The sequence below is a fragment of the Paramormyrops kingsleyae genome, chromosome 8, assembly GCF_048594095.1.
Source record: "Paramormyrops kingsleyae isolate MSU_618 chromosome 8, PKINGS_0.4, whole genome shotgun sequence".
NCBI lineage: Eukaryota > Metazoa > Chordata > Actinopteri > Osteoglossiformes > Mormyridae > Paramormyrops > Paramormyrops kingsleyae.
Window position 1 is genome coordinate 35,742,910 of NC_132804.1, and position 19,094 is coordinate 35,762,003.

Sequence of the window (19,094 nt, forward strand, 5' to 3'; positions counted from 1 at the left end):
ATTGCCCACGTGAGCATTGAAGTCCCCCAGCAGAACGAGAGAGTCCCCGGGAGGAGCGCTCTCCAACACCCCTTCCAAGGACTCCAAAAAGGGTGGATATTCTGAGCTGCCATTTGGCGCATAAGCGCAAACAACAGTCAGGACCCGTCCCCCCACCCGAAGGCGAAGGGAGGCTACCCTCTCATCCACCGCGGTAAACCCCAATGTACAGGCGCCCAGCCAGGGGGCAATAAGTATGCCCACCCCAGCTCGGCGCCTCTCCCCGTGTCTATTTCTGTTGAGACATTCAAATGGTAGAGTCAGAATTTGGCGTAAACAGAATGAGAACATGGATCCATCATGCCTTGTTACCACTGTGCAGGCTGGTGGTGGTGGTGTAATGGTGTGGGGGATGTTTTCTTGGCACACTTTAGGCCCCTTAGTGCCAATTGGGCATCATTTAAATGCCACGGCCTACCTGAGCATTGTTTCTGACCATGTCCATCCCTTTATGACCACCATGTACCCATACTCTGATGGCTACTTCCAGCAGGATAATGCACCATGTCACAAAGCTCGAATCATTTCAAATTGGTTTCTTGAACATGACAATGAGTTCACTGTACTAAAATGGCCCCCACAGTCACCAGATCTCAACCCAATAGAGCATCTTTGGGATGTGGTGGAACGGGAGCTTCGTGCCCTGGATGTGCATCCCACAAATCTCCATCAACTGCAAGATGCTATCCTATCAATATGGGCCAACATTTCTAAAGAATGCTTTCAGCACCTTGTTGCCACGTAGAATTAAGGCAGTTCTGAAGGCGAAAGGGGGTCAAACACCGTATTAGTATGGTGTTCCTAATAATCCTTTAGGTGAGTGTATATACATACACATATATATATACATACATACATACATACATACATACATACATACATATATATCATGGCTGCACTTCATATTTATGGATTTTTTTCTACAGATTGGCTGCTGTAGGAATTGGACAAAAATATGCAAATAAAAAGGAGCGACATCACAAATTTAATGTGATCTACAAATAGATGGGAAAGGATCTACAAATATGCAAATATACAAATAATGCAAAATTTCATGCATCCATACTTTTGTGGACATAATTTTACACAACACAAATAAAAATAAATATTTGTGGATAGTGATGTATCATTTGTGATATTTTTTTCTACAGATCAGCTGTGGTATATGGAGCCCCTAAGAAGTTTGGGTGGGAAAATATCTTTTGAAATAGTTTTGTGTTCACTCACAATAGTTTTGCATTTCCTTGCAATACTTTTCCATTACTAATAACGATACTGTGTCCATTTTAAGTATAAAACATAGACAAAAGTATAAACCTAAACAATACAGACTGTCCAGTTAAGTGTGCTTTAAGTAGTAAACTATAGTGAACAATGCAGGCAATGTAAAATCCACAAATCAAGAGGCGGAAAGTCACAAATATAACTCAATGCACAAAATAGACAGGACATGATGAATAAAACATGAATCATATGTAAAAATCATTCTATTTTCGTGGATATGATTTTACACAAAAAATACATATTTGTGGATAGTTAAATATATGTGGATCAAGGTACAAATTTGTGGATTACAAATAATAGTGTCAAATAACTTCTGTGTGGTGGTGCGTAACCTTGTAAAAACTACAAAAAAAAACTAAATGATGGAAAAAAATTTCCGTAAACAGTGTATTTTGTGACACCACAAAATAAATGGTAGAGCATTATATGAAATGATAGATGTCTATTTCATCATCAGATATAGTCATATTGCACGGCCCTATTTCCATCAGTTGAAACTGCTGTTATCCAGCGACATAGTATTTTGCTATACTTATAGCTTTGGTTAACTCCATTCTCTATTCATATTTTGCATTTGTTGCAGCCATATTTATCTCTCTCCAAATCAGTGGAATCAGAAAAAAGGACAAAATAAATCCATTTCTCAAATTGTCATATTCGCATCATCTATTGACTTTGCTACAGCTGTCAGGGATATATATGGTCACCCCACTGTGACTGGGTAACTAACAAGACCCATAAACATACACTCAGACATGAGTACAGGTGACATGCATTACTTTAATTAGACAGAGAACACAGAACCCAAAATCAAAATATTTGGCCAAGTATCGATTATGGGCTGTTGGAGACCGCTCACGAGAAGTCAGTAAAACCTTACGCTGTTGGGTACATCTCCCAAAAGAATAGTTGCTAACCACATTAGCATCTAACGTAGCTGGAATCATGCAACTGTGATGCAAGTGTTACCCAAGACCATAGTTCAAACTATCAAGGTAATTACTAGATAACATATGTCAGGTTTGTTTGTGAAAATGTCATGAAAAGAAGAGGTACAAATCTGACATGGCCGAAAAAAATGCCACACAGTGTAATGCTATGCATGCATGAAGGCACAAAGTACACATCTGGCAGGTGGTACGAATCGGATTGTGACTGTGTGCAAATTCAGGGGCTGAGTCCTTCAAAATGAAATGAATGCTACTTTATTGATCTCCATGGTTAAATTTTCTTTTCAGCTACCCCCATCTTGGTGTCCTTGAGAACAAGCTTGGCAGAGAAGGTCTACCACCTGCAGTGGCACCCAGGGAGTTTGGGGTTAAGGGCCTTGCTCAAGAGCCCACAGATGTGCTAAAGCTGGGGTTGAACCGAAGACCTTCCAATCACAGGCACAGAGGCTTAGCCCTGTAAGCCACACGCTGCCCCCTTCAAAGCCACATGCTGCATTAGTAGACCGAATGTGTCAGAGGCATGATAAGGCTGTCCCATTTGAAAGGCTCCTTCAAATACAGTTAAGAACTATGTCCTTTTTCCACTCCACAAAGAATGCGCCTAAAGCATCCTTCACAACCCAAAATATCCCAAAATTAACTGCACAGAGGTAAAGCGAGTGTGACCCAGCTAGGTCACAGGAGCGGCGCTTAGCGATTCAAGGATAAGTATGGGAACAGCTGGTGATGCAAACAGGAAATTATCTGTAGGCCAGACCGTCCCATTTGACAACACTTTCTGCTCGACTTTCAAAGAACACAGCCTACAAAGGCTAAACTATCGTAGACCACAGCCTTTGAACTATGCAGCCCCTGAATTCAGACAGAGAGCTGTTGCTACCGGATTTGTACAGCCTACCTGATCCATTCCTTCAGGATAATTTCCTAATTTGGCAAGTGCAGATTTGAACCGTGCTCAGAGTTGAAGCATGCAAACACTGAATAATTAACAGCTGGTACCTAACAATGCAGGGAATAGTGTTTGTGATAGCTGCCCGATTTGGAAAGTGGGGGGTTTTATGTCATGCGAGAACACTTTTGTGGTGCCATCAGGTATAGGGGATCTATGCACTTACTGTATTGTATTTTTTGGACCTTTAATTCCTTGGGGTACATTAACTCTCTGGAGTCTGAGGCCACTTTTGAGATAGTCTAACATGCCTTGACATTTTAAAATATTTCACCTATCAAAAAAAATAAAAAATCACCCCAAAGTGCTACATATGGTTTTATTCAGCACCAATAATCTGAGACCATTTAGAATGTGATTATTCTATTTTTTTGTTGTTGCTAAAAGCAATTTTGAACATACACTTTTCAAAAGGTGCTGAGAAATTGCAAAAAAAAAAACAAAAAACAAAAACAAAAAAAAAACTATTTACAAACATTTCTAGCTAAGACTTTGGGCTTCGAAGCTTATAGACACAGTGGTTGGCTACACATAGGTGAATGAGACGTTCAGAAATTTCATGTGGTTTGATTACTAAACCGTTAGAACTTTGAAGTGATACTATTTTTTTTTGACAGTGGACTACAGAATGCCTATTGATGAGACGGGTGTCATTACACTTTTAATAGCTTACATACTGTAAATGGTCCATCAATCTGGAATGTCATTGTCACTGCCCCCCACACCCAAAACTTTGGAGAATCAGTGTGAATATTAAGAAGAGACAATAATAGCCTTTTTACAGTTTATAACATGAACAGATTAAATATTGATGAATTGAAAAGTGCAATCACATTATACTACCGGGATAATACAAAACAATAAACAAACATTAGAACAATAAATAGTTCCTGCATGGTTGAAGACAAAGGTACACATCACATGCTTTGCATTTCCAAGGTTTTTGTGTGCATAATAATAGAGTAGCGCTGGTGAGATGGCTCCGTATAGCGAAGCCTATTAGCATGCCCAACATGCTCACGAGCCATGTACATAGCCCTATTTGTATTTGGTGTTGTAGATACTTTGGTTTATGTTGATCTGTGCTAGTTACTTGCATGTTTCCCTGTTCTCTGTAAGTAGTCATCATGTGTGTACCTTACAGTCCAGCATCAGACCTTGTTTCTCTCCATTATATGCGATAGGAGTGAGGTAATTAAACAAAACAATTGCTTTGTAGTCTTATACTTGGAAAAAGTCTCAAATAATGCTGAAAGAACAACCTAGTTACCAGCAATTTGAATGTACAACCCCAAATCAGAAAAAGTTGGGACGGTATAGAAAACGCAAATAAAAAAAGAAAGTAGTGTTTCCTAAATTTACTTTGACTTGTATTTCATTGCAGACAATATGAACACAAAATATTTCATGTTTTGTCTGGTTAACTTCATTTCATTTGTAAATATACATCCTTTCCTGTCATTCAGACCTGCAACACATTCCAAAAAAGGTTGGGACAGGAGCAATTTAGGGCTAGTAATGAGGTAAATTGGTTAAATAATGATGTGATATGAAACCGGTGATGTCAACAGGTGATTGTAATTATGATTTGGTACAAAAGCAGCATCCAAGAAAGGTCTAGTCCTTTAGAAGCAAAGATGGGCCGAGGATTGCCAGTTTGCCAACAAGTACGTAAGAAAATTATTGAAATGTTTAAAAACAATGTTCCTCAAAGAAAGATAGGAAGAGATTTGGATATTTCAGCTTCAACAGTGCATCACATACTTAAAAGATTCAAGGAATCTGGAGGAATTTCAGTGCGCAAGCCTAAGCTGAACAACCGTGATCTCCAATCCCTCAGGCGGCACTGCATCAAGAATCGTCATTCATCTATAAGCGATATGACCACATGGGCTCATGACTACTTTGGCAAACCTTTGTCAAGTACCACAATACATTGTTACATAAACAAATGCCAGTTAAAACTGTACTGTGCGAAAAGGAAGCCCTATGTTAAGTGTTCAGAAGTGCAGTCGACTTCTCTGGGCTTGGGGCATCTAGGATGGACCATCACACAGTGGAAACGTGTACTGTGGTCAGATGAATCAGTATTTCAGGTATTTTTTGGGAGAAATGGACGCCGGATGCTCCAGACCAAAGAAGAAAATGATCATCCAGTCCAAAAACCCTTGGCAAAGGTAACTTGTACTTCTGTGATGGCACCATTAATGCTGAAGAGTACATAGAGATTTTGGAGCACAATATGCTGCCTTCAAGAAGACATCTTTTCCAGGGACGCCCATGCATATTTCAACAAGACAATGCAAAACCACATTCTGCACACGTTACAAAGTCCTGGCTGCGGAGGAAGAGGGTATGGGTACTTGACTGGCCTGCCTGCAGTCCCGACCTGTCTCCAACAGAGAATGTGTGGCGACAACGAAGACCCCATACTGTTGCCCACCTTAAGACTTGTTTGAAGGAAGAATGGGACAAAATTACACCTGAAACATTTCATCACTTGGTGTCTTCAGTCCCTAAACATCTTTTAAGTGTTGTGAAAAGGAATGGCAACATTACAAAGTGGTAAATGCTTTACTGTTCCAACTTTTTTTGAAATGTGTTGCAAGAACCAAAATTGGAATAATGTGCTGTTGTAATATTTTCAATGTAATACAGGTCAAAGATAATTTAACAAAGTACTGTTTTCAGTTTGATTTTAATTTAACATACCGTCCCAACTTTTTCTGATTTGGGGTTGTATTTATAAAGACAAGTTTTTACAGTAGTGATCAAAATTATAAAACAGTGACATTTGTCAATTACAACTGCGAATTCAGATAACCAGTATCTATGAATTGAAGCAATGTATTTTTACCACATTTCCTCAGTGAAAAATCTCTCACATCACAAATTTTGACCCACTAACAATTGCGGGTTTATCGTATTCTATTCATAGGAAAATTAGTTATTTGAAAATGGGTGGGCAATCAGCACTGCTTTGAGACTCTCAAACTCAAGTCAGTCACGCTTATACTTTTTATTTTCCTTACGAAGTTCTAAAACTATATTTAGTTTCTTCCTATATATATTTGAAAAGTAGACCTTTTAAGGTTTCTGGGGGTGTGTTTTTAAATAAATAAATAAATAAATAAATAACTATGACAAAAACATAAGGAGTTTGTTAAATGGCTTGGTGAGATCTCTGTTTGGTCCTGTGAGCGGGACTGCCAACTCCAGAGGGCTAAATGACCCACCTGCTCCACACATCTGCACCCTTTTTTTCATACTGTAAATAGATGCCAATATCTACTTTTACTCAGATATTAGGCTTATTATCTGATATTATGTTATGAATATGAATTATTCTTTAGTTGTTAATGTGTGTTGGTTATACGTTTGTTGTTACACCCAAATTTTCCCCTCTAGGGAACAATAAAGTGTAAAATCGTATTAAATTAATGTTAGATATGGTAATCATACTGACGATCGAATAGTCATCATGATAATTATTATTTTAATTACTACTACTACTACTACTACTATACGTTTAGTGTAGATGCACTCAACCGCATGCATTGTCATATATTGGGGACTTCCATAAATTGGGCAGTGACATACACATGCGTACATGTACACTAGATGAACTGGAGCCAGAAGGAATGGATTGAGTAGGCCATACAGATCGGGTAGAGACAAGTGACACACGACTTAAGTAGATGGCTTTTTACATGTAATACCTGTTGTGCATCTGACAGCCATTTACAACATTACGGTATTTAAATAATCCTACAAAAAATAGAAGAATAAAACTAAGACCCTCGTAAATGAAATTCAATACTTTTATGGCCTTACTTTCAGAATATTAAATTCAATGCTTTCTAAAAACTTAAGACCCCGTGGGTACCCTGTTCATGGTAGGTGGAATTCAGTTCTAACAAGGTGTTTTCGGTTTATAAATGTATAAATATAATGTACAAATCTGTAAGCCAAATGTCTAGTAACAGTGGAATCAGCAGGCTAACACACTCCAAGCCATGAATTTTATGTTTTTAAACACACTCCTCTGGTGCATCAGGTGGTTCTTTGCTTCCGCAGCTAAGTGTTTAAAAATGTGCAATGCTTGTCGGGCAATTACCTTTACTTAAACAATTTTCAATTATATTTCCGTCCTCTTCCTGGTTATGATCTTATTTTCTTGAAAATGAATTACTTACCACTTGTTCACAAAGGGTATTAATATATACAGGAGAAGACAACATTATAAGTAAAATAATATACATAATAATGAGTCTTATGTAATGACCTTCAGTTTCTCATTTTAAGTTTTATAGTAAGGTTTCAGGTGGTCATTCCTAGAGAAAGGTGCTTGAATTGCTTTAGTAAATTCAGGTGTGTCTATCACCTGCATAATATTCCAGTGATCTGGGTAATCACTGACAGAAACCACCAACATTCAGAATATTTAAAACACTGAATTTGACCTACACATAAAGGGAAAATATGATTATGGCATATTATTGCGGTACATTTAAAAAAGGCATAGATCAAAAGAACAGCTGCACTTACTGCTGAGCATCACCTTTGACCATAGATTCGTATGTGAACATGAAGCCTCCATGCGGACAGAGCAGGACATTGTTACCAATGCTAGAGACAGGGCTACTCTTTGTAGGTTTCCTAGAATTAAAAGAATTGAAATGACACAGAATTAGTAAGAATTTCACATTTGAACAGAATTTTCTTCAAATTCATAATTTACAAAACACTTATTTTCAACAATATATTAAAGTGTCACCTGATAAATTTCTTCCATTCGTCCACAAAAAACAAGGAAACAATGTACAGAACATCTGTGTCCTATAATTTAAAAAAAAAGGGGAAGGGGGAATGAAAAATCTTTTCAAAACAAATTCGCAGTTCCTAATGAAAAGTGACATTTCTGTAGCCATAATGCTTAATTTTTATAAACCCTTGAATGATACCTGTGGCCATTTATGTAGGGTTGGACGATTCCTATCTTGAAAGAGATTAAGGAGGTTGGTTTTCTGCTCAATGGCCATCATCCTGTTCAGTGCTTCATTTTCCTTTCCTTCCCTTTCTAACATCTGATAAAATGTGAATGAATGAATAAATAAACTTTAGTACAGAATATCAAGTATATTAAATGTTCTCCAAAGGCCTGAGCTGATGAGCATGATGATACAACAATAGATCTCTCACAAATAATACAGTCCCATATTAAAACAGGAGACTCAATCCTGTATTTGGGGGGAAATCTTTTGGTGCAAATCCAAAACAAAAACCTAATAATTGTTCAAACATGAAGGTAGCAACATGGGGAAACTGGGTAGTGTTTGAATAACCCATTTTGCTTTCCATTACACACAGTAATTAGCCATAACATTAAAACCACCAGCCTAATATTGTGTAGGTCCCCCTTGTGCTGCCAAAACAGCTCTTACCCTTCAAGGCATGGACTCCACAAGACCTCTGAAGGTGTGCTGTCAAACTAAGATCCACATGAATACCAGAAGCCAAGGCCTCCCAGAAGAACATAACCCAGAACATCACACTGCATCTGCTGGCTTGCCTTCTTTCCATAGTGCATCCTGGTCCCATCTCTTCCCTAGGTAAACGGTGCACATGCACCCAAGCCTTCCACATGGTGCATCAGAAAAAGTGACTCATCAGACCAGGCCACCTTCTTCCATTACTCCATGGTCCAGTTTTGATGCTCAAGTGCCCATTGTATGCACTTTCACCACTGGATAAGGTCGGCAAGAGTACTCTGACTGGTCTGTGGCTACATAGTAAGCTGCGAAGCACCGTGTGACACTTCTATCATAGACAACATTAACCTTTTCAGTATTCTATGCTACAGTAGCTCTCCTGTGGGATTGGACAAGATGGACTAGCCATCCTTTCCCACATGCATCAATGGGCCTTGGGCACCCATGACCCCATCGTCGATTCACCAATTAGTCTTCCATGGACAACTTTTTATAGGAACTGACCACTACATACCAGAAACACCCCACAAGACCTGTTTTGGAGATGATCTGACCCAGTCATGTAGCCATCACAATTTGACCCTTGTCAAAGTTACTCAGATCCTTGTGCTGGCCCATTTTTCCTGCTTTCAACACATCATCTTCAAGAACTTACTATTCACTTCCCTAATATAAAATGGTACTTCACAGGTGCCATTGTAACAAAATCAATGAGAATTATTTCACCTGCCAGTGGTTTTAATGTTATGGCTGATTGATGTATATTCAAAGGGGTACACATAACTGGTATGCAAGTATGCATTCACTGTATAAAGCAAATACGTGTGGCAATATCCTGTCATAGCAGAGCCAATGCGTATTTATTTTAGGTGCATTTGCACTGTTGTGACAAGAAATTACAGTGATTTTAACCTTTCTGTGGCCAGTTTGTACTTCTTTGGAGGAATATAAGCTAAGTTTTATGCACATTTATGGAATACAAGCTATTTTATGCGTATTGCACTTATGACAAGAAATCAAATACACATTTGCTCTGCTACGACAAGAAACTGCTGCATGTATGGCTGTGCAATATGATTATATCAGATGGGGGAAAAAATGTTGATGTTACACTATCGTTTATTTTGTGGTGTAGCAAAATACACCGTTTACGGCAATAATTTTTCATTATTTGAATCACGGTTGTTGCCACCTCATCCGTTCCAGATCAGATTCATCTACAGCATGTGCGCATGTGTGTGTTGCTGCCTGGTTTGCACCATTTATGCCAGCCAAACATGCGAGAATGTGAATTGCCTGTGCTTCAAAAGCTTGACACGTCCCATCCCTACAGAAACGTGAATACCAGCATGGTGAGTGAAACTGAGACAGAACAGAGTAGCTCCGAAAAGGAGAAGGACCAGCCAAGACAAATCAAGGAGCTTGTTCCTAAACATGGGACTACATTTATAGCAAAGATGTGGTTTGGTTACAAAACATCTGACATGGAGCAGAAAGTAAATTAGTACTTTAAGTAAATTATGCCGCACATCGTTGCCCACAACAGACTCAAACACCACTAACCCTCTACCACCTACACAAGAACCATGTCATGGAGAGAGTATGGAGATTATTTATGAATGAAAGGCACAAAACAACTGGTGCTCAAAATAAAAAAATAAAAATTGACTACCGACTCGACTAGCAACTCGTTATTTTTTGACTTGGACTTGACTCCGACTTGTTGATAGCGACTGTGAACAATAAGAGTCTTTAAGGCTCTGTTGAAATTTCTACATTTTTCTACACACGTGAAGCATCGAGTAGAACTATTCTCAAATCATAAAGGCGTTAAACACATCACGATGTCCGGCTGTGCACAGAGCATAGGAACTGGATTCGGAGAAATGTGAAGCCAGATGGTATCAACAATCTCCTTTTCATACAGTCATTACTGATAAATAGAAATGTCAAACTGGAATCACGATGGAGACTTGACTCGGACTCTAATTTTGTGACTTGTGAAAATCTCTGCTTATACCTGGAAATACATGGTCAAACTTTACACAGTCGAGAAACAGGGAAGCTATTGAGTCGTTGTATGTTATATGTGCTGTAAAGTGTATCAAATAAATACATATATCTAACATTTATTTACACTGAGCAGAATGTGAAACTACCCCTGGTGGATTGAGCGGTTGGTGTCTGCAATAGATTGCTGAGTGCCTTCTCTAATTCCTGGAAAAGAAGACATGAACTGACCAGGGCTCAAGAAGAACTGGGCATGCCTGCTCAACAGCTAATCACAGACACCCCTACCAGATAGGGCTCTCTACAGCAGATGACTGAGAGGCTTACAGAGCAGGAGAAAGTGCTCTCACAGGTCCTCTGTGCAGACAAAAAATTAGACGACATCTAGTCCCAACATGGTAGGACAGGGATGTTCTTGACTCCAAAAATAAGGCATTGAGTCCTCTCAGAATTTATAGATGACTTGCCTAGGGAGTAGTATACCTGTGTGTCATACTTGAAACCAACCCACCATTTTTTTCAATACTCAAATGCTTAAGCCTCAGGATGCAACACGCAGCAGACCATTACCATTAAAGAGGGCATCTGGAAGAATTTAAATGACAAATATGATGACCAAACCACAGAGCAGATGGCTTGACATGGCGTCCCTTGGCGACCCTTGTTTCAAAACGATATATTCGTATATTAAAGAGGAGAAAGTTGAGTACATGAAGATCAGAGCTATGTCAGAACTGGAGAACCTGGTGGCCGAACAGACCGCATCAGCAGAGGCAGCCCCCCCTTCCATCAGCTGCAGCTGCTACAGACAAACCAGAGGTCTGTGCTGAGACAAAAGAGTTTTAGCAGCTATCTTAAAAAAAGAATGCCAAATAGCCCCGCTGTTAGAGATTGAACTCCTTTTCAATGCAATTTCTATTTCAAAACCATGAAGGCATGTCCAGAAACAAACCGTCTGAAATGGTGGAGGCATCTCGAGGTCAAGCTGGCTAAAAAATAGCTGTGCATTCCTGCCACAAATGCCCCCTCAGCACAGGCATTTAGTACAAGTGGAAACACTGTCATGTGCCAAACGTCAGAACTTAAACCAGAAAGTATTCATGGCTCTCAACCTGAGATTCAGCAAGACAGTATCATATGATACTATAATTCTTACTTGGGGTTTTCATTCCTTGTTATATATACCGTATTTTTCGGACCATAAGACGCAACTAGTTGTAGGGGAGGGAAATGAAGAAAAAAAAGATTCTGAACCAAATAGTGTCCTACAATATTTTACGTCAACTATGTACAGTGAACAGTAGTCAACAGCAGCATTAAGAACCACTATCACTGTTATTAACAAATAAAGTCAGCAAAAAACAATAAAAGTACAAAGAAACAAGGAGACACTTCAGTAACAAAAAACTTTCATGTGTATGAATGATCCATTGACACCTGGCCACATCCCTCCCCCCTTTTATGGCGCTGATGGGGATGTATTTGGATCGTGTTTCACCGTTGCGTTGTTCACCAAATTACCATGCGAATGCGATTTGAATACGCGCTAATGCGGCTATTTAGAATGTGAATAGCGATCTTCGGGTGACAGCGGTACTACACGCCCCCGATGCAGGTAAAACAAAGTAAGGGGACATAGTTGAATTTTTTGCCGATTTAACCTAATTTTAAAAACTGTAATACTTCCGACAATGGACGTTTTGAAAAGAAGACAGATTACGGATTTAGCCATCGTTTTTTCATGATTCTACATTAAGATTTCAGCGAGAGATAAACTGAAATAGACGCGAGAAGTACGCTGCGTCGCCAACTATGCATTCGACCCCAGAGAGTTAAAGCATGTGAGCAGAGCAATATTCGGACCATAAGACGCAGTGACTTTTTCTCCCCTCTTTTGGGGGAGGAAAAGGTGCGTCTTATGATCCGAAAAATACGGTAGTTTGTTTATTGCGAGCCCTAATTTGCTGCTATAACTTAAACTTGAAAATTTCATGTTTACATTTGGTATTTTCTACACCAATAATTATGTTAGGCCTATATTCATTGTTGTTTTCAATTTCTTATTATAGTTATTTTATATAATGCTATAATTCAATCTTGAAGGAATGTTTTGTTTTCTGGTTATATATTATGTAGTATAAACAGTTTAAACTTGAAAGTAGAATTTTACAAAATTGGTATTTTATAGAGCAATATTTTATGTTGGGCCTGTAATCATTTGTTTTTAAAAAGTGTTTTCTATATTACATTACTATTTTATATTTTTACATTCTTAAACATTTGCCCAGAAGTTCTAAATAAAAGAGGAAAATAATCACAAATGTATGAGTGCCATTCAATTTTGAGTGCAGAATTTAAGATTAAAAAAATAAATAATCCTTTCCATGTGGTCATTACATAAAAAGTATTTAATTGTATTTACAGAACATGTACCATCGTGATATATTTCATTATCGGGAAATGACATTTTGGTCATATCACACAGCCCTAACCTTGTGTATCACTTTAGATGGCAAATGCATACTTGCGTACCAGTTATGTGCACCCCTGTATATACAGATGAGCACAAAGTTTGGGGTGAGTACACAGGGTCAGCCAACATTCAGTGACCCTGGAACAGTGTTGTTAAAGAAATGACTACTCTATGGGCTGCAATATTCAACATTACAACCTTCTGGACACAGTCACAGATCCCTAACCTGTTGACCAATATACTGTCCCCCAAAAAGAAGGTTTTCTATTTCTAGATGTCATGGGCCATACAGTAGTTTATTTTGTATATGTACCACCTTCCAGGTTTGCCATTACTGATTAAGTAAATTACATACTGGTAATATTAATTCCTCTAAGAAAATATTTGTATAAAAAATTACTTTTAGAACCCACAGTTTGCCTAGCTCTGCTTATACTGTACAGTTTTGTAGTGCAGAGAAGGTTTTGTGTAGTTTGTGCTTCTTTCAGTTTTGCTTTTTTTTTTTTTTACATTCAATCATACTTCCAAGTACTTTACAATAGGATACTTATAAGGCTGCAAATAAGCTAAACTGAATTACTGACTGATGTGCTGATTAGGGGTGACAAATAGTTAGTGACTAGGGCACTGATAGAATGCCGATGTAAATGATTAAGGGCTGCTGCAATTAGTCAATGTAGTTGATGACGTCAATGGTAAAAATGCGTTGACATCAATATTTTAAATTCATACTCCTTTTAAAATTATTTTATTGAAATTACCTTTTTGATTTCTAAAATGCTTGAAATACTTCAAAAATGTTTTCCTTCAATATTACCAAGTAATTATGGGAGCAGTTCAAATTCACGTCAAAAATCACAAAATAAAAAGGTGTTTTGTACACTGTGCAAAGTTTTGATGGCATACCACAGCAGCACTAGTGCTGTGCATGAGCACCTGAAGCAAAAATACATAGGCACTATATTGTGAATGATGGACCACCAAAATAGGCAAAACCACCGTAAGTATTATCTATTCACAGGGATGCACATAACTGGAATGCAAGTATGCATTCACCTTTAAAAGTGATACGTGCACCAATGTATTGTTGTAGCAGCACAAATGTATTTTGTGTGCATTTGTGCTGCTATGACAAGAAATTACCACACATTTTAACCTTTATACCACAAATTAGGATATGTTAAAATGCACAATAATTTGTCATATAAGCACAAATGCATATAAGTACACATTTGAGCTGTCACAACAATCAATTGCCATACATATCCCTTTTAAAAGTTGAATGCGTACTTGCTTACCAATTATGTGCAAATATGTCCACCAATTAACATATTTTTACCTTGTTTAACCACATTTAAAAAATCTTTTTGAAACACGTTGTGGTTGGTGAGCTGTCCTTTTCTTCACTGCGACGTTGGCGCTCATTACTTCCATGGTACAACAAAACAGTCGCATGTGGCGCACATGGATATGCCTAATATATACAGATTAATAACTTTTGGGCATCACAATAGCCTCTCATGAATACTACTAATCTGCTTATTGTGGGTGACCAAAATGTCCGTATAATGCCAAAAAAACATTGTCTGTTATCCAAAGCCCTTCAATGACATACAGTTTGTTGCTGTCAAAATAAAATGAACTTAAATGAAATGGTCAATTTGATTTTCTTGAGGAAAATTGTTTAGATTAATCGACCAATCGGTAAAAATAGTCGATAGATTATTATTTTTAAAAAGTCATTAGTGGCAGCACTAGCATGATTGAATCATATGGACCTTTCCATAAAACTACTGAAACAAAGTCAAAACTATTAAGTAGTGAACTCTACTTCATACAAATAACACAATTTAAAATCCCATGAACACCAAGATAAAAGACAGGCCATTCTGGAGAAATGAGAAATGTCCATGTAAATGGTTACCCCATTGACAGAAACCAGTAATACAACAGCCTAAAAAGATGTTTTGATTTTTTTTTTAAATAAGTAGACAACTCAGTTCCCTGCTGTTCCTTTAAGAAAGCACGCATTGACAAAAATTGTGTTGTCTATAAAAATCAAGAAACGTAACGTTTAGTTTTGGTGGTGTGGTGTTCTTATATACATCCTTCTAAGTGCTTTATAATATTTTAAAATGTGCTCTTTAAATGAATGTGCAATCTTACTATGCACTGCTGACAGGCATCTTGATTGTAGGCAAACTCCGGAGCACTGGGGAAGTACACTTTAAGCCTGCTCCACACATCATGAGAGATTAGTTTCTTCTCACCCACTGATATGGACATGCCCCCTAGATAACAGAATATATAAAGTTTTAAGTAAAATGCAAAAGACATCTTTTATAGTAAAATGTATAAATCCCTCCTTCAATTTGTAAACAAATAACAGGATTACATAGTACATACCATGAAGACAGAGAATATCTTCATTAAAGGTTTTCATCTCTTCATTTTCTTGATCTTTGCTGTCAGTGTCTGTAACATTAATACTTCTGTATTTTTATGTATGAAGAATATTTTTTGATAGCAAATACAGCAATACAGTTGTGCACATATTCCAGATAATTCAGCATATGAAAAATGCTACAATCTGAATGTGCTACCTTGGAGCGCAGAAATTTCTGGTCCTTCCCCATTTGTTTTTCCATTAGGTTGATGCGTTTCTTTTTGACTGTCTTCTAATTGTTCTAGTGCCAGTTGTCTCCAGCATCTCAAGGAGGCTTTTCCGACCCAAAATCCTTCATTACTACAAAACAGACACAGGGTGAAGCTATAAATGGCAGTGTGGAATATTATTATTTATTTACCAAAACACTGACCTTTTTACTGGTATTTTCATAAGGCTGGAAACTTCTTTGTAGTCTTTGTTCAACTGATTCTTGAGCCGTAGCACTCTGCATTGTTGTACAACACATTCCTTACAGAGGGAAGACCCTAGACATGGGGTACAAAACAGGTGTAAGATTATCTTACATATTACATCACTTAGGGCTTGTTCCTTAGTTGCAATGACCACTACTGAAAACCAACATAAAGGAAGGTCACATTAGAAATCACTCACACACACAGACACACACACACACAGTGTCCCATCTTTTTTCAATTTAGTTTTTATGTATTCAGTCACTAACTATATTCAGGACATTCTGGTGACTTAGTCAGTTTTGTGTTTATTGCTTACTACCAGAAACCTGACAGTGCTCCTACTGAGTAAGATGAGTAACATTTGCATTGAGGGAGTCACTCTAAGAATGGCTGGACATGGCCATCTGACAGCCTCGATCTGAAATATGCGCTTCCAAAGAGACAAATTACCCGCTTGAACTGTGTGGACAACTTTAGGAAGAAAGGTAATCATTTTACCAAGCTCCATATTGGAAATTACAAATTAGCAACATTACAGACTTTTTATTTGCATGAATATTAAAATAATAATAGTGTCAATACCTATGTAAACATGAAAACCATATAATTTAAACCATAACTATTTAATCTAACATTAATACAAATAATCCTGTCACATTGTAGTCACACTTGGAAAACCATAAAGTAGTAAACTGGTGTAACCCGTTGTTTCAAGAAGAAAAAATAAATAAATAAAATTATATTTATATTTATATATATATATATATATATATATATATACACACATATATATATACATATATACACACACACACACACATATATATATATATATATATACACACATATATATATACATATATACACACACACACACACATATATATATATATATATATATATATATATATATATATATATATATATATATATATATATATATATATATATATATCTTTATATTAGGGCTGTCAAAGTTAACGTGATAATAGCGCATCAACGGGAATTTATTATAACATGACTAATTTTTTTGATGCCAATAATGTGTGTTGAGTCGGATGGCAGCTCGAGAAAAATAATGAACAAAGAAAAAGGTATTTTGAATGGCAGGCTTAGCTTCAAAACTTCAGATGTTTTCAGATGGGTCCATCGGCAAGACCATAGTTATTTGCAGTTACTGTCATTGTGAAATAAGTTACCACCGAAGTACATCTAGTCTTAAATACCATAGCAGGCTGTGGCTCTTCTCAGAATGATAGACGCATTCGCATTTTCATGTCTTAACATATTTTGATAATACAGTGGTACCTCAGAACTCAAACTTAATCCGTTCAGAACTCCAGATTGAATCCTAAAAAGTTCAAGTTCTGATCAAATTTTCCCCATAAGAAATAATGGAAAACCAATTAATTGGTTCCCGGCCACAAAAAATTACACCGAAACATGTTTTTTTTTTTTAGCATTTAAACACAAAATGAACCAGATAAAACAAGAGCATATTCCGTACTAAACACATCTAAGCACATTTATCAAAACAGTAATTTTTAAAGTAAGAAAATAAATATATCCAATGTGCCCTGCCCCGATCATCTTCCGTGTGCCATGCCCCCTCGTTAACCCCGTGTGGAATCCCCGTGTGATCAGCTGTTTCTGGTTGTTGTCATTAGTCCTCTGTATTTAGTCCACGTTTCAGTTTGTTTCCCCAGTCCGGTCATTGTATTGTATGTCTGCATTTTGCCTGCCTTACCTGTAATTAAACCCAGTATTCCCCAATACCCTGATGTGTGTGTCTTTGTCTCCTTTCTGTCCCCGCTGGGTACGACAATATTATTAGAATTAAATGTATTAATGGTATACTCTTAATATTAAAATAATTAATAAGAAATCTTTATTTTTAAATGTATTTTATTATATAATAATTACTGTTACTGTCTATCATTGTCTAAATGTATTTTTACTGTCTAAATATATGTATTCAGCTAGAGTAATCATGCACGATGCTATCACAGCGAATGCGAGGCTGAGACTGAAGCGTTACCCTTTGTTTCCGTACAAGTTATCTTAGGTCGCCGTTCATGGTTTGACTTCTGAGATTCAGATCGAGTTCTAGGTAATGGTTGGTTCGACTTTTAAGAAATTCGAGTTATAATGAGTTTGAGAACGGAGGTACCACTGTACTTTCGTAAATATAAATTATTTATTTATGGGTTAATTATTTTTTATTATTTTCCATTTAGGTGTTTCTTTAGCTATATGTGAATGCATAATTTACATCTTCGTCAAAGTCATTCTCTACGAGTATGTCTATGGTCAAATGGCATGCTTTCTGGAGTTTTCTTCAGTGTCCGAGATTGGATGTAGGCTTATTAAGTTTATTCGGATTCGCAATTCTTTCATATACTTTTGCAGTAAATCACCACCACGACTTCCCAGATCTTCGTAAAATTATAATATTTTCTCCAATTTACATATTATAGCCAGCTGAGTTTGGAGTGGTGAGGACATTTTGCACTGGACAGCACAGTTACAAGTAGTGAAGTAGAGAGTGAAGGGCAGACAACTGCAGAGCCAAACGAACTTGGGTGAGGGTGAAGACTATCGCTACAGAACTGAACAATATTGTGATAATAGTCACCTTTGCACTATTACGCGTCCGAGTGATTTAAAACCAAGAACCACCCCCCCCCCTCCGAAATTGTATTTCTTTATTTTTTGTAAGCACAAGTTTTGTTTTTGTGTTAAATGCATGCATACCGATATTGCATTAAAAATCATATCTCAAACCCTCTTCTCTATCTATTGGGACTCTTTGTAAATCATTTAGGATACATTTAGGATAAAATGGCTTTTCGCGTTAAAAAGGTTGCCGACCTCTGATCTATAGTCAGCTAACTGACTAAGTAATATGTAATATTTAGCAGGTCAACATGTCAATCTGTTGTTGGGCTTGAGTTTTTCTGAAGTGATGAAGGGTTTCTGATGACCTTTGGACAATCTGTTGTTTATTGTTGGTAATTGATTTCCAAAAATAA

The 19,094-nt window shown here is 37.3% G+C and overlaps 1 protein-coding gene across 4 annotated transcripts in view; it reads right to left on the bottom strand.

Moving 5' to 3' along the window:
- Positions 1-19,094, bottom strand: part of usp48 (ubiquitin specific peptidase 48) — a 55,993-nt gene that overhangs the window by 22,684 nt on the left and 14,215 nt on the right. For all 4 annotated transcript variants that reach the window (XM_072715735.1, XM_072715737.1, XM_072715736.1 and 1 more), the window contains exons 14-20: positions 16,017-16,131; positions 15,801-15,943; positions 15,604-15,672; positions 15,364-15,488; positions 8,187-8,309; positions 8,000-8,061; positions 7,771-7,881 (exon numbers count right to left, since the gene is read on the bottom strand). In XM_072715735.1, the coding sequence (XP_072571836.1) occupies positions 7,771-7,881; positions 8,000-8,061; positions 8,187-8,309; positions 15,364-15,488; positions 15,604-15,672; positions 15,801-15,943; positions 16,017-16,131 (748 nt within the window). The remainder of the gene's footprint in view (positions 1-7,770; positions 7,882-7,999; positions 8,062-8,186; positions 8,310-15,363; positions 15,489-15,603; positions 15,673-15,800; positions 15,944-16,016; positions 16,132-19,094) is intronic.